This window comes from Phoenix dactylifera, chromosome 13 (genome assembly GCF_051530095.1).
Source record: "Phoenix dactylifera cultivar Ajwa chromosome 13, Ajwa_hap1_PhDact_Kaust_v1.1, whole genome shotgun sequence".
In the NCBI taxonomy this organism is placed as follows: domain Eukaryota; kingdom Viridiplantae; phylum Streptophyta; class Magnoliopsida; order Arecales; family Arecaceae; genus Phoenix; species Phoenix dactylifera.
Genome location: NC_143202.1, coordinates 15,362,783 through 15,379,257, shown reverse-complemented (window position 1 = coordinate 15,379,257; position 16,475 = coordinate 15,362,783). Strand labels below are relative to the sequence as shown.

At 42.2% G+C, this 16,475-nt stretch overlaps 1 protein-coding gene and 1 long non-coding RNA gene across 2 annotated transcripts in view; one reads left to right on the top strand and one right to left on the bottom strand.

Annotated features, from left to right (window-relative positions):
* Nucleotides 1–2,169: 2,169 nt before the first annotated feature.
* On the bottom strand, nt 2,170–3,063 carry LOC120106961 (uncharacterized). Its single transcript, XR_005508942.3, has 2 exons — nt 2,951–3,063; nt 2,170–2,392 (listed from the first exon to the last, which is right to left on the bottom strand). It is a non-coding gene; the product is annotated as an uncharacterized LOC120106961 (long non-coding RNA).
* Nucleotides 3,064–5,884: 2,821 nt separating this feature from the next.
* Nucleotides 5,885–16,475, top strand: part of LOC103698482 (ALBINO3-like protein 2, chloroplastic) — an 81,346-nt gene continuing 70,755 nt past the window's right edge. The window contains exons 1-4 of the mRNA XM_039120089.3: nt 5,885–7,637; nt 8,784–8,890; nt 13,067–13,194; nt 14,392–14,463. Of these exons, the coding sequence (XP_038976017.2) occupies nt 7,171–7,637; nt 8,784–8,890; nt 13,067–13,194; nt 14,392–14,463 (774 nt within the window). The 5' untranslated portion in view covers nt 5,885–7,170. The remainder of the gene's footprint in view (nt 7,638–8,783; nt 8,891–13,066; nt 13,195–14,391; nt 14,464–16,475) is intronic.

The following is a 16,475-nucleotide window of genomic DNA, read 5'->3' as shown; positions in this document are numbered from 1 at the left end:
TTGGAGTTGAACTGCCTCGGAGTCGACTCGGCTCTCAGAGCCCGAAGTTGGTTCTCTGACTTTTAGTCTTGCTTTCCTCTGAGAGTCGACTCTTGCTTGTTTAGGAGTCGACTCCCCAAACGTTGGAGTCGACTCGAATTTTTCTGAAGTCGACTCGGTAACATGGTCCAGAAACCACTTCTCTGTCTTTCTGTCTGTTACTCCTTGGAGTAGACTCGGAACTGTCGGAAGTCGACTCGGTAAGCATCGGAGTCGACTCGAAACCGTTGGAGTCGGCTCGGTGACAGGGTCTGAGATTCCTCTTTTCTGGTCCTGCTTTCTCTTCTCAGTCAGAGTCGACTCGCAGTGTGCCGGAGTCGACTTGAGCCTATGCCAGAACATCTGAAACACTTGGAGTCGACTCGAGTTTCAGCCTTTGACTTAAGCTGATTTTCACATGCACTCAAAAGAAGATTCTCATAATTTTTGCCTGAGATACTAGATTGAATTCATTAGTATAACACAAAATATACTCAAATGCTTTGGTCTCATCAAAATCAAATTGGGGTATTATCAATCACTCCACAAGGTTGTGTTGACCTGGTTTAGTAACCTGATGGAGTTGTAACCAAGTTAAAGCTATGATTAAATAGGTTTTGGTCCTGATTAGATAATTATTTTTGTATGGAGAAAAAGGTTTGATTAACCCTTTTTATTAAGTCACGATCCTGTTTTTAGTCTTGTCGAGTCCGGTCTGAAGCAATTTAGCAAGAATTAAATTTAAATGACATTGGGCTCGAGAACAAGTTCAAGCAAATCAACAATCATGACCCACCTCAAATCCAAAGCCAATTCCCAACCAATTTCTTACCTGCCTTCATATAAAATTTATAATTTTAAAAACAAAAAAAATAATAGTTAAATATCCACAATAATTTCAAGAAAAATTACTAGATTCACTGTTCATATGAACAGTGTTCCGTGAAAACACTGTTCATATGAATAGTGTTACAAAAAAAAAATATAAAAGATAAAAACTCCACTGTTCATCTTCTTCCCCGCAGTGCATCACGGCCGAGATTCGCGTTCTCCCTCCCATTCCAGCCACGAGTCCCACGCGGTGCAGCCAGATCCAGATCCTCCGCCTCTTCTTCCGCCCTTGACGCAGCCAGATCCAGCTCCTCCGCCATCAGCCCGTTCCACCTCCCAGCAGCCGAGATTCACGATTAGCTCGCTATCAGTCGCATCCAACGTCCCAGCCTTCCATGAAGCATCTGGAGCCATGAATCCAGCCACCTTCTTCTTCCGCTCCTCCCAGCATCGCGTCCCACCCGCTCTCGGAGTCAACCATCCTTCCTTATAAGGCGTCCGACGATCCCGCATCCATTTCTCCCGCGATGCATCCGGAGCCAGCCATCACGTTGATCCCGCGGCTCCTCCCATCAAGTATCCCGGATTTGCATCCCCACCAGCATGCTCCCAAGGGATCCATCACCGAGTGAGAGGGTCTATATGAAGAAGGCATCGGCAGGGAAGAAGGAGGAAGCTCGGTTCGAAAGAAACAGGGGAGACCCTGTTTCGGTGAAGAGAAGAAGAGAGCCGAGAACCAGAGAAAAGAAATTAAAAAATTAAAAAGAAAGGAGGGGGGAGAGAGAGTATTTTGGATATTTTGGGAATAGAGGGAGCCGAATGGGAGCGGAAGACTTTCACTTGAAGATGGGAGGTCGTCCGGAAGCCATGCTCGGCTAAACGTCCAATCTAGGGCTGGATGAAGCCCTAGTAGAGGTGATCAAAACCCGGGCCGGGCCGGGCTCGGGCCGGGCTCTACAGCAGAAATTAGGCCCGATGGCTATGCCCAGACCCGGCCCGGCCCGACTGTCGGGCTTAAATTTTTATCCAGGCCTGACCCAACCTTATAAATCTGGTCCTAGGCCCGACCCAACAGGCCCGACCCGACCAGCCCGACAGGCCCCGACCCGACAGGCCCGATTTTTTTTTTTTTTTTTTTGGAATCTAGAAATGGGCAAAAATGGCCCAACAGCTTAATGGCTCTCTAAATTGGTTAATTGGTTAATGTTAAGGATATAACTAGCCTATTTTAAATAGATAGTGTTGGTGGTGGTTTCAAACTTTGGAATTTGGATATATCTACAAACATTAAAAAAGAAAAAATTTGCAGCTTCAAGCCAATAGAAAGAAAATAAAATGTATGAAACACTGTTGTCCAGCTGAAAATTACAACCCAATAATAAAAACTGCAAACTTAGACAAAATACAAATTACATTGTCCCATTAACATTATAACAAACATGCATCTTTGTGCATTCAAAAGTTCATAAAAGTTCATAATTCTTGAAGCCACTTTCATAATAGAAAACTGTAGAACATCCTTGCATCTTCTAACTCTCAAAACCTACAAACACAAAATTGAAACATTAGCAATTGTTGATTGAACATGAATAATTATTAGAGTTATTAATAGAATATCTAAATGACTACAATTGTTAGCCTATCAAAAAAATTATACAACTAATTATAAAAAAATTCAGTTCATAAGAATTATCATAATACAAATAAGCACCATCCAACCGGAAAAAAAAAATCAGGGGAGAAGAAACTGAAGAGGAGAAAATTCAGAGAATCTCCACCCTCCAAGAAGTCCATCTCCAATCCCCCGATCTTTCTTCCTGATGGCCCAGCTCGAACTGGGTTACTGGAGCACTGTGATTGTGAGGGAAGGAAAACCAAGACCAAAACCAAAAAAGAGAAGGGATGAAAGATCCCTCCTCTCTTTCTCTGTCTCCCGTCTCCACCCAAAACAAAACCACTGTCCCCACTCCCCACTCTCCCACTGCTCCGAGCTCTCTCGTTGCCCCCCCACCTCTCTCTCTCTCTCTTTCTCTCTCCGAGCTTGGGCAAAATCTACCGGGATCGAGCTCGAAGAGGAGGAGGAGGAGGAGAAAACTCTTACCGGTGACTGTGAGTCGGTGACCGGAGCCGCGGAGGTTGCCGTCCGGGGGAGAAGGACGCGAAGAGCCGCCGGCCGGTCGTTGAAGAGGCGACGACATCGAGAGGAGGCGGCTATCAGGCTCTCAGCGAGGGAAAAGGGGGGGCGGGGGCGGCAGCGGCTCTCAGCGAGGGAGGGCGGTGGCGGCTCTCAGCGAGGGAGGGGGGCGAGGGAGGGGGGCGGCGGCGGCTCTCAGTCTCAGCGAGGGAGGGGGGGCCGGCGGCGGCGGCTCTCAGTCTCAGCGAGGGAGGGGGGGTGTGGTAGCGGTTCTCAGCGAGGGAGGGCGGCGGCGGCTCTCAGCGAGGGAGGGGGGGCGGCGGCGGCTCTCAGTCTCAGCGAGGGAGGGGAAGGGAAGGGAAGGGAAGGGAAAGCCCAAAGGTTAGGGTTTTTGTTAAATTTTTTTAATATATTATAATTTATAACAGGATTTTATAGTCGGGCCGGGCCGAACCGGGCTATTTTTAACGTTTCCAGGCCCGGCCCGATTTTTTTGGTCGGGCCGCTTTTCCTGCCCAGGCCCAACCAATGGGCCCTTTTTCAATGCCCAAGCCCCAAAAATTTCGGGCCGGGCCGGGCGGGCTGGGCGGGCCAGAAGGCCCGTGAACATCTCTAAGCCCTTGTAATGTATCAAGGCATTGTAGTTCTTACTTTTTTTTTATTATTTTGGAGCTTGTTTAAATTCTTATCTAGAATGAAATATTTCTTTTATGATGTTTAAACCTTGAGCATGCCATTTACTATTCATGTTTGCTAAAGTAGTCTAAGATGATCCATGCCTAGGAAGATGATGTGTGCTGCACCCTAGATTAGCATACTTAGGTAGACATTTCATGCTATACCGAAGATGGATCTTCCTAAAACTCTTTATGTTTTTATTTTAAAAAGCTTGTAGCCAAATTGTATGCCTCTCCAAAAGACAAAAATTAAGAACACAGTCCCTGATGTATTGCTATGTGGTGGATTCCAAATCCTAGATCCATTTACTCTGATAAATTCTAATTCATACTCATAGTTTAATTTAGTTAAATCAAGTTAGCAAATCCTTCTTCTTGATTTATTTTTAAAAGAAAAATAACTTATTCTTCAATCCCTGTGGACCGATACCCGTAATCACTATCCTACAGGATACGTGCTATTGCGTGGTTTATTTTTAAAATTGAAAGAACCGATCAACCACCTATGGCCGGCCACCCCTCCGCAGGTCGCGCCGGCCCGTGGAGCGGCCGGGCTCGGCCGTGGCGTGGTCGGGCCTCCGCCCGCCGTGGGACCGCGGCGTCCCAACCGCGGGATCGGGGAGCTGTGGCGCGAGCCACTTCGGCTCCCTTCCGCCGAGCCCGGCTGCAGCGTCCCAGCCGCGGGACTGCGGCTTCCTAGCCACGGGACTGTGGCTTCCCAACCGCAGCGAAGCCCCCATGGCAGTGGAGCTGTGGGGCGGCAATGTTCGCCGGCAGTGGTGGCAGGCGAGCCGCCTTGGCTCCCTTCCATCGGGCGCCCTCCCGGGTCTCCTTCCGTGGCTGCCGCAGCCTGGCCCCCTTCCAGCGCCGCCGGCCACGCGGGAGGAGAAGAAAGAAGAAGGGGGGAGAGGAAGGAAGGAGAAGAAGAGAAGAAAAAAGAAAAGAAAAAGAAAAAAAAAGAAGAAAAGGAAAGAAAAAAAGAAAAAAAGAAAAGAAAAGAAAAGAAAAGAACAAATAAATAAATAAATGTATAAATAAATATGTATATGAATGAGTGAATGAATGAACAAATAAATAAGATAATAAATAAATATATTTCAATGAATAAAATAATAAATAAATAAATTAATGCATAAATAAATATATATACGAATGAACGTATAAATAGATAAATAAATAAATAAAAAGAAAAATAATGAGTGAGTGGCAAATAATCTGATCTTTATGATAGTGAACTTATCACCATTGTAAATAGTTAAATAAAGAGATAAATGGTCATTAGAAGGGTGAACAATTAATTTACACTAATAATTATAATATTTTTATACATTTATTGTTATATTATACTATAAATATAATATTATATTACATTATATCATAATACATTAATATGTTATGTTAAATAATTTTATAGTATATTATATTAGGGAAAATTATTTTATACTAATAATTATAATATTTTATACTTTTATTATTGTATTATACTATAAATATAATATTATAATATATTATATCATAATATATTAATATGTTATGTTAAATAATTATATTATATTATAATATACTCTAATATTATATTATGAAAAATAAATATACTCTAATAATTATATTACTATTATGCTATGCTATATAATGTCATATTACTATATTATAATAATATTATTTTACATTACAGTAATATTATACTATATCGTATATTATGTATTAATATATGTTATGTTTTATTATGTTCTATCGTATAATACTATGCAATATCCTTTATGGTAATTTTATCATACAAAAGTATTTTCTGAGTTTGTTTACCAAACACATATTAAAGTACCACAACACTTTAGAAATATAGTTACCAAACAGCAAACAGCTTTTTGTAAAAGCTCAACTTCATACAGCTCTACTTCCAACAGCTCTACTTCCAAACAACAGCTCTACCAAATAGGACCTTAGTCAATTGATTGAGGGTCCAACTTTGCTATGTCGTCAATTGTTTGAGCCGATGTAAGGCCTATATAAATGCCACTCTTTTCATGAATTAGGAGTTTAATGATTGAATAAACTCTAGCCTCCTTTCTTTTTCTTCTTCCTTCTTTTTTTTCTTTTTTTTTCTCTTTCTCTCTTTCTCTTTTTTTTTTTTTTCTTTTTTACCTACAGTGATCCGCCATCAACTTGGTATCAAAGTTGGTCGGCTCCCCGGTTGCCAAAGGCCCGATCGAGTTATCCTCTCCTCTCTCTCTCTCTCTCTCTCTCTCTCGATTTTCAACAGAAAAGCAAAGGCTTACCAAGCTCCTCCCCTATCGCCTCGTGCCTTACTCCCTCTCTCTCTCGGTTTTCACCAAGGAAGAAGGTGAAAACCCCTGCGGCTGCTCCTCCCCACCACCCGTCACCCCCGTGGCCGCCCTCACCCCCGCGCACAACGCCGGCAGCGCCGCTGGCTCGCCCGCGCCGCCCGCGCCGCCCACAGCCGACTTGTGCCGGACCCGCGACGCCACCCCCCAAACCCTCTCTCCACCTATCCCCTTCTAGCCCGCCAGCCCCCACTTCATCAACCCCCTTCAACCGCGGCCGCCTTCACCGCCGCTCGCCGTCCGTGATTCGCCGCCGGAAGCCGCCAACGGCCGGAGCCCGTGACCGGCCGCCCCGTCGCCGCGGGCCACAGAGCACCGCCCGCGGCTGCGCGTCCAGTCCGGAGAGGAGTCCCTCCCACGGGGAGTCCACCGCACGCCGCCGTCGCCACTGCACGACGCCGCACGCCGGATTCGGAGAAGAAAAAGTCCCGCGCGCCTCCGCCACCTGTCTTCCCAAGCTCGGCAACCGCGGTAACAGCCTCAACCCACCCACGAAGAAGGCGGTGCACAGTCACGGGTCCGTAACGGGTTACCGGAGCGGATCGTGCCCGCTAACCCGACCCTATTGGATCTGAGTTTTAAAAAAAAGGAAAAAAAAGGAGAAATACCTGTTCATCGTCTTCCTCCGGCCGTGGTTCCCCTGCGTCGTCGTCCGTCTTTCCTAGTCGACTCCGAGCTCCTCCGTCTCCTCCGTCTCCTCCGTCGGCCGCCGCCCAAAGTCCCCGCCGTCGCCTTCTACGCCCCGTCTCCCTTCGGCTGCCGCCTCGTCCGACGCCGCCGCTCCCGTCAAAGGTCTCGCCGCCACCCCGCCTCGCACCGACGCCGCCGCTCACCTCCCTCCGTCGCCGCCCAACGGCTGACGCCGGCGGCCGCCGCATACCCCCCCCCCCCCCCCCCCCCGCGTTCTTTCACACCGCAGCCCCTCCCCCAACCTCTCCCTCTTCTCCATTTTTACCCAAAACCCCCTTCACACTGCAGCCCTTCCCCACCTTTCTCACGGCCTGATTTGTTTCTCAGGCCCGTCTCCTTCCTCCCCCCCACCTTTTCTGACACGCGGCCCGTCAAGGCCCTCGGGCCCATCCATTTGTGGGCACCGTCAGCCATCCATAAACGAGAAGCCCCAGCAACAAGAAAAGCGAAGAAACCCAACGAAGCCCATTCCAACCTCATGGTTCTGGCGACCCGACTCCTCCGCCATCTCCGCCGTCGCCGCCTCTTCCCTCCTGTCCCTCCGCCCTTCCATCGCTCCAACCCCCACCAAAACCATAGCCCCTTCTCCTATTCCGACCACGCCACACACTCTTCAACCTCCTCCAATCCCAAAATCCAATCTTTCTACGCTAAAATCCCCTCCCGCTCCTTCTCATGGCACGCCTGGACCGGCGGCACATCAGATGACAGCGGTGGATCCGCCTCCGGCAGCGGTGCCGGAGGTGACAGCCTCATTGGGAACTCCAAAGAGGGACTGGAGTTCAGCCCTGCGGATGGCTCCGAAACTGGAGCAGGGATCTCGAGTCTCGGGTCGGATGGCTCGGGGATGATGGAGGAAACGGTTGAAGAGAGCGTGTGGTATTATCCAGTCCTCTCTGTGATTACTCTGCTTGATGGGTACCATGATCTCACTGGTCTTCCCTGGTAAGCATTCCGAAAATCCAAGTCTTAAGGGAGCTCGATGGGTTTTCTCGATGGGCAATCCTTGTGCTATTTGGGCTTTGAATTAGTTAAATTGTTTGGAAAACAGAAGATATGTTATATATGCCAGCTAATCTTCAATTATAGGACTTCCTCCACGCCAATTCTTGACATTGTCTCTATAGTTCGTTGGAATTGTCGGAAGTGTGGAGAAAGATTAGCGTGGGAAGCGAATTGTTTTATATTTTCATATTTTCAGTTTGTATATTGTCTGAAGGTTTCTAATAGTGTTAACAAAAATAGTGGAATGGTCCGTCAGCTCAAATTTGATTTGTTGTCTACTAATGTGCATTGATGAGAACTTGATACCATGGCTAGGAATGAGTATGCTATCTTGGTTGTTTTAGGTTCTATGGATCCTACTTTTCCATTGATTGCCGAAAGATTAAATTCTCCATTTACATAGACAATTAGATATACATGCATATATTCTGTCATGCAATTAGAACTTTTCTACATGAATTTGAACTTCTCTCCTCATCTGAGCTGCTGAATGTTTTTGTTACACATATCTATCATCTCCATCATTATTCAACTGCTTTATTCTTATTCAGTGCAATCGCTACTTTATACTGCTATATTTCGTAGTTTGAACTCAAAACACCTCAGCCTTCTATGTTATATGATGTTATCATATCTTAAGGCTTTCTTAATTGGCTACCCTCCTATTCTATGGAGTCTTGCTTGTTGTTTCACATATTTTTTTTGTCTCATAGGCTACTCATAGATAACTTCATTTCTACATAAACTCCATGCTTTATATGGGTGAAAATTTCTGTAGTCGCGGAAGAATTCTGTTTATTCATAGCGACAATTTGTGTATTGACTGAAGAATTTTCTGTATCCGTAAGTCAATGTTGCTTGTTGATAAGTAATTTATCTGATAGCATTTCAATGAATGAAACTTCTCTTTTTCATGTGACCTATAATCTTTCTATTATGTTTGCTTGTAATCTTTTGTGTGGTTCTTTGATATTCATTTAAATTACTATCAATCAATCTTCATCATTAAACTGCAGTGGCTCGCATGTTCGTCTTGCAGTAAAATGTATAATTCATAGTCATCTGACTATATAGACACCATTGCAGGTGGTTAATAATCTCCACATCTACGTTGGCCCTGAGGGTGTCCCTACTTCCTGTGCTTATTTTGCAACTTAAGAAGGCTGGAGAAATTGCAAAATTATTCCCAAAATGTAAGAGATCTTTTCTGTGCCTTAATCTCATAATATTTTTTTTTCATTCCGTAGTTTAGACTAAAATTAGGGTTGTAAGTAACTTGTTAGTCGTCTTTTATATTGATGCACTATATCATTATATGTTTCACTTAGTAGTTCACATGCATGTAAATTTCTTGTTTACAACTAAATATCATATTCTTTTCTATGTAATGTAATTGAGAAACAGTGAGGAATCCCTATTGGTGCTTCTAAAGCAATTCTTGAATTATACAATTTTCTGATTCTTACCTTATTTATTTTAAATAACATGCCTTTAGTGAAGACTTATTAATGAACTTACATTGACCTTAATTGATTGCTAGTCTGAATTTAGCACAGTGGATGAGTTTAAATACTAGTTCAAAATGGTCATGTGGCTATGGCTGTTCAAAATTGAAAACGTTGATATAACAAATAGATGATGGTGAATGTGTGTAAGCTTCTTGATACTTCAAGGTTAAAGCATGACTTAAAAAATATGAATGCAATTTGTAGTTGGCAACTCAAGGCAAAGAGATTAGTTATCTCTAACTCAATTGTTTTGTATCATCAAAATCAACCTTTTAGGGTCAACAATCTCTCTTTTTTCGATGATGACAAAACTCTTGAGTTCCAAAAAGATAATTATATAAAAAGTGATACCATCTTTTAGAACAGAGTATGAATTTGCAAAATTTAGGTAGAAGGATAAGCATATATTCTATTCTGATTTTGTCTATCAGTTTTTCTAAAATGCCTTTCTACATCTCTTACAATACATAAATAATTCCTATTTAAATAAATTTGACTATTTCTAAAAATGTTAGGTAATCAAAGACCTAGCTTCTAAAATGAGAAAGAAAGGTGTAAATTGGATTCTAATCGCTCTCCAAATACAAAAAAAATGAGAAAAATCTCATTATTCTCTTTAAAAGTTTATATGATATAATCTGAGTGTTTATATTTATTTTTATTTTGCAATGTGCATTGCATGTATCTCATTGCTAGTCGTGCAAAGAAAATAGGAATCTACTCTTCACGGACTAGAATGTTCTGCTTGTTTGCTTAATGTAATATTCACCATCTTTAGGATTTGATGTTTATGCTTTTGCTGGTCATTTGAGAATAAGACCATAAATATTTTATGTATTTTATGAGCTAAATCTGGAAACTAAGGTTTCAAATAGTGGTACGAACCATATTATGGTATGCTGAACTAGTTCGTACCGGACCGGTCCATTTCAAGCGTGAAAAATAGTTCCTGCCGCAAAGGGGTTGGAACTGAGCAGTACAAGCCTGGTGTCGGTGCGAACCAGACTGGTTTGCACCGGTACGCGCGCTCTGGGCAGCGCGGGGTCGCGCTCTTCCGTGGAATTTTTTCCGCATCTATTGGCCGATTCGGTACTGATTCAAACTGGTCTGAGCCGGAACCATATCGGTCCGGTAGGCAACTGGTATGCCTATCGATATCGGTACGACCAACCTTGAACTATGTACTTGTACAACATGCATACGATACTAAAATAGACAGTATCAAAAAGAATGAAAGACCATCATTACTGATTGGTATGGTCGATACAATACCGTTCATATGAACTGGCTGGCTAGTACATATTGGTATGGATAGCTTTGGCATCCCTACACCTATACTAGTGCCAGTTTTGCGACGACATGGTATGATATCGATAGTATCGTGCCAACTTATTGGTATAAAGGTCTTTGTTGGAAGTCGTGGTCTATGATAACCAGACAGAGGGGAGGTGAGCCGGTTCCCAACCTCCTAAAGCCGGTCCTCCGGCTTCCTCTGCGCGGAGATCATTCCTCCGGGCTCGAGATTGCCGGTGCTCCGAAGGCATCGGGAAGAGCAGCCACAAAGAAGAGAGGATGGAAGACGATGAATAGGGTGGCACGTGCGTGACTTAAGGGTCACGTGCGGCCCTTTTTTAAATCAAACCAAAAGAATTCGGGTTAACAGGTCTGACCCGATAACTCGTTACGTACTCGTTACTGTTTATCTTCTTTGTGGCTTGTTGCTAGTGGTTATGCCTTCTTTTGCGGTGCCAGGAGCGTGGCGACGGTTGGGCGCGGGACGACGGGCGGCGATGGGCGCTTGCGGACAGCGGTGCTCCTCTCTTCGGATCCGACGAAAGGCAGTGGCGATGGGGGTGGGGGGGTGGGGGGTTTCCCTTTTTCCTTTTCTCCGTCAGTTTTAAGGGATTCCCAGAATAAGAAGGCAGATTAGGATTTTATTATTTTAAAGACATTGGCTGCGAAGACGAATTTCCTGACCGACTTCCCAACTTACCTTATCGGACTTTCATATCTGCCTCGAATAAGGAGCCACCGCAAGATCCTGGGGAACACGGGAAGTGCCGCGAAGAGGTGCACGGCCTTTCCTCCTCTCATGTCCGGTCGTTGCCTGTCTTAGGGGGGAGAGAAGGCTTTCCCCTTTTCTTCTCGTGCACCGCTGGAAGAAAGGAACAAACGGGGGAAGGGGGGGTTTTGGCCGAGAAAGAGTGGGATACATAAGGAAGACGAGGATAGAGGAAAGGAGGGGAAGAGAGGAAACAGATCGCTTTCTATTCTAGGGCATTGATCGAGAAGAACAAGAAGGGCGAGGATCGATTTTGAAAGTGAGAAAGGATAGATTGGGAGGGGCTCTGTTTGTAGACTTCGGCGTGGAAGAATAAATAGGGAAAACCAACGTTGGAGAAGACGCCTCCCTTTTCTTTGCGGGAAGTCTGAGCCCCCACGTGAAGGTCAAGGCCCATCGCAGCCCAAAAAATTTTTGTTGCCGAGCTCTAATACCAATGCCAGACAGCAGGAAAGGGAAAGGAGGAAGAGAGAAGAAAGAGAGAGGAGGGAAGGAGAATTAGGCTTTCGCCTAGCCCTAGCTCAGGGTTTCACACCAAGGCTAAAGAAAGGAACCAGAAATTTAATTCATAGCATATCCCATACGATATATGGTTCATATATTTATAAGACCCAGAAAATGCAAAGACCCCCCTAAAAAGAAACTAATCTCACAAAAGATCCTCAAAATAACGAAATACCAAAATAAGCCCTAAAGGTTATCAAATAACAAAATATCCTAATAAGCCCAAATAAAATAAAATCACTCCAACCACAATGAAACTGGTTGAACTATCCTCCTGCGGCGACTGTAGACCCGAGTGACGGGCAATCTGGCACTGGTGTCCGCTCCAGTAGGATTGTTTGGAGCACAAGAGCACACATGAAAGTAACCATGAGAGGAAAAGTGGTTGGTGGTGTCAGTAAGCAGTGTTCGGTGTCTTGCGAATTAATATGGTGTCAAATCTCAGTCCTACCCCTATGGGACAAAAATCACGGAGCATTGGCGCTATTGCACGTTATTTGTGACCCGGTCAGATTTGCAAATGGGGTGGGAGAGACTCGCAACAGAAGGCCAGCGGCTTTTGTTGACTTATGCTTGTTTCTTTCTTTCTAGTTTTTTGAGTGTATATCTGTCTAAATATGCAAAATTGTTTGATTACCCTCATGATTATTTACATATATACTTTTTTTGCATGTTTACCTATTAAGGGTATTTCAGTCTTTCAATTTTTAAGTGTTCATTTTTTAACAGTATTAGATGGCATGGGTACATATACAAAGAAACAAAAAAAGAGAAGGTTATACTTGCAAAACAAGCAATTTATGAGGCTATACATGCAAATAAAAACTTTGTGTGGGTATTCATGCAATTTCACATATTTAGGAAGGTATACACTCAAAAAACTTGATTATTCTGCACTATATATAATAACAAGAGCCCCGACCACTCATCGGACATGTTTTTATGCTTCATGAATTCTTGAGTAACTAATATGTTTACATACATAATACAGCAATGCAAACAACATCAGCAAACATCGTGTATATGACTTCTATTTATTTTAGCAGCTGCTACTATATTTGGACAATCGATTCATTTTATACATTGCACTTATTTAAGCATCTCCTCCATTTGGTTTTGGTTTATGTCTAGATTGACCTGGATAATCAAACGTTGAGGTTGTGATACTAAACTCAGCTTAAGTATTATAATATACTATATTATTGTTTATTAGTTTTTCTTTAGCTCATGCTATTATTGCACAATTCTGATACAACTAGATAATTGTTGTCTGCTTGTCTTTTTGTCTTTATCAGTGCCTCCTCCATTTCCACCACCTCTATCAGGAAGGAGTTTTCAAGACCATTTTCTGCTATTTCAAAAGAAAAGACGGGAGCTTGGGTGCCCCTCATTTTTGTGGAACTTTGCATTCTTTACTGTCCAGGTAAAGCTCAGAACATAGTAATATATACTTCAATCATAATATTGGCTAAGGTTGCCTTACCGGTATCAGACCCCATTTCGGGCCGTACTAGCATAGGCATATCGAATGTCGGTACGGTACGCGGTACGCTATGCATATTGAGTGTCGGTACGCCACCTACCGGTACCGCATACCATTATTGGCCAATGTCATAATTCTACTTATTTCCATATGTAATAAACTAGACATTAAATGTAGTGACAAATAATATAAATTAAAATGCTAGTGAAGTAACCCGCTAGACTTGAAGTAGTAAATGTTTTGGGAATTTCTCAACATTTGATGCTGTATTAAGGTGTTTCTATTTTCTAATTAAATCATAAAAGTATGAAAAAGGCATATTAAATTGTGTATACTTAATTAAGAATTTTACAGTTTCACCTTTTCTCTATTTCTTAGCTGATGTTGATCCCATATCCAAAGTTAATGAAATTCCTCAATATTCTCTGCTAAGTTTCTTACTGAATTGTGCCTAGCATCATTTTGTATGTAAAGCATGGTATGCTATACCGTACCGAACCGGACGATACCGAGCATACCGTACCGTACCGGTTCGGTACGGCGAATTGTAAAGTATGACATGGAACTACTGAAAGCCATAGGCTACAGTATGCGATTATGGCTTCAAGCATGCTTTTTTAGTGTATCCTCTGGAAATTTGTACTGTAATGGTCTTAAATCATAGGATTTGAAATTTTGAATTTATGTTTTGCAGACAGTCCTATATGTGTAGCATAATTTGTAGTTATTATGAGTTAGAATACTGTTGTTGTTGTATTAGGTTATCGATCTTTTGTATGTTACCCTTTGTTATGATTTGTGACAATCATCTCTTCTTCAGTTCTTCTCTTTCCTAATTTGTCATAGAATGTTTTTAAACTATTAGAAATTTGTTTCATGTCGTTAAAATTGCTAAATTTTTTACTAACTGAACAAATTGGAAAACTAAAATTTTATAAAAAAAATCGGTGGATTAACACTTACATTATACTCAAAGAAAGGGAAAATTTATAGCAAAAGATATTTATTGTAAAGCATGAATCCGAATTTATAAAAAGAAACGGAAAATTTTTCAGTGCATTCTTTTGTTAAAACTTAACCAAATTTATTGGTTTTGTTGTGATAACATGACTTTTCTTTTTTCTCATTGCTTTACAGGTCCCTAGTTTTTTATTGTGGATGACTAGCATTCGGAGGATGTGTCTGGATAGTCACCCTGGGCTTGATAGTGTAAGGACAATAAAATGCAATTGAGACTTATATATTTTCAGCTATCAAGACCTTGCATTATAGTAGTAAAATTGCCTGGACATTATTCAATTTGGATCATGCTTTTATGATCTGAACCTCTCATGAGGAAGGCAACCAACATTAGAGTTGGCTGACTTAAGTGCAATGTTAGATATTGAATTTAAGACAGAAATTGTTTTACTCTTCATAATAAACCATTCTTGTGCTATCTTACTCGACTATGGATCATGTTTGACTTATTGTCCTTGCGAGAAAGAATAGATGGCATTCTACATTGTGACATTGTATTCACATGTTACACTTATGAACAAATAGATAAAAGGGAATAATGTTTTTAGGATAGACAGTCATTCAAATGTTTATAAAAAACAACCATTAAGTGCTTAGTTGGCTGCTTAAATGGCTATATGGTGCTAAACCACTTAAGCCTTTCCTACACAAATGTCATATGGCCTTTTAGTTTGGTTGGCTGTTGAACTTTGCTCAAACACTTAATAGCCATTTAATCTGCTTAGGTGCTTCAATGGTTATCTGGCATTCTTCTTTTCCCTTTTTTTTTAAATTGCATGTGCAATGCTCAATACATTGTACCTAAGTTAAATAATCAAAATGATATATCATTTATATTAGCTAACTTAATCTAAAAATTAAATTGTGTTTGTAGTTTGTAATGCTACATGTAGCTTCTTTTTAAGGCATTGTGGTACCTAGAACATGTTCCATAAAGATGCACTTGGGTATGCAAAGATTACAGAAAAGTGAACCTTTTTCCACCATCCAATCTTCATGTTTGTTCTCACAATAAGCAGTATTAGTGTAATCCTTCATCGCTGAAAGAAAATTTTCTTTTTGGCCTCATTTACTTCAATTCTCTTTGTGGCCTCATCTGGAGCTTATCTCATTTATCATTTTATTTTCAATTATCACAGTTAAAACCCTTGCTGCTTTTGAATTTAAGTGCTGATCGACACAGGATGGCTATGTATATGCCAGTGTCTTGTGGGCATGTGGCACTGACATGATACTGGCTGTGCTTGCCCAGTGTCTGCCAAACAGCAGAATAAAATGGCATAGCATGAAGCAAACCATGTGAGTGCCAGGCTGGTGTGCTACTGGCAGACAATATTCAATCTTTTCTTCTATTATTTTGACCACTGTCATTATTATGCTGGTATGTTTATGCCAAATGATATTTGGCGTCCATGTTTCTACTGAAAGTGAATCCTAGGTTCTTCGGTGTTAGGCATGCTGAATTTTTTTTTTTTGGTGAAAACCATGGCTGAACCTAATCGGGTTGCCTACGTACCCCTTCATAAGGGGAATCAAGCCATACGTAGTTCTTTTTAAGTTTCAAAAACGCAGCGGAAAAAACGAATCCAACAATTTAATTCATGCATGCTTACAAGATCAAATCTAGAAATCAGCACCTTAAGAACACATAGGATTATGCCAACAATTATGCTAAAACTTTCATGCATGATTAACTATTAAATCTGAAATTTAAGAACTTTATTCCAATTAATCTCCGAATATCCATCGAATGGATTCCGAAGATATCTCCGTGAGGAGCCACAAAAGAGGGTAAAACCTCGGGAATCGGACCTAGATCTTGACACCATAATAAATGATTAATGCTAGATTAATACCTTTTATGATGGATGAAAGTTGTGGATCTGATCCTTGACTTCGCGGCCACGCACATGAATGGCCTCTACGAGAAGTACACGCGAAGTTCCTGAAGAGATCCAATCCTGCGGAAGTGCTAGCTTGCGTAGAATTTCTTGAGGCTGAAATTTGATCTTCCCAACGCTATCAACTTTTGATCCGCCTTCTTGGAAGAACTTGGAGGAAAGGTTTAGAGGGATTAAGGAGGACTTAGATCTGAACTAAAGACTCTTATCAGGGACCCCTAAACCTAATGGCGTGATGGACTTAGAGGAGGAAGAAGTCGGCTAGATTGAATGCAGAATTTTTCCATGCATGAACTAGGG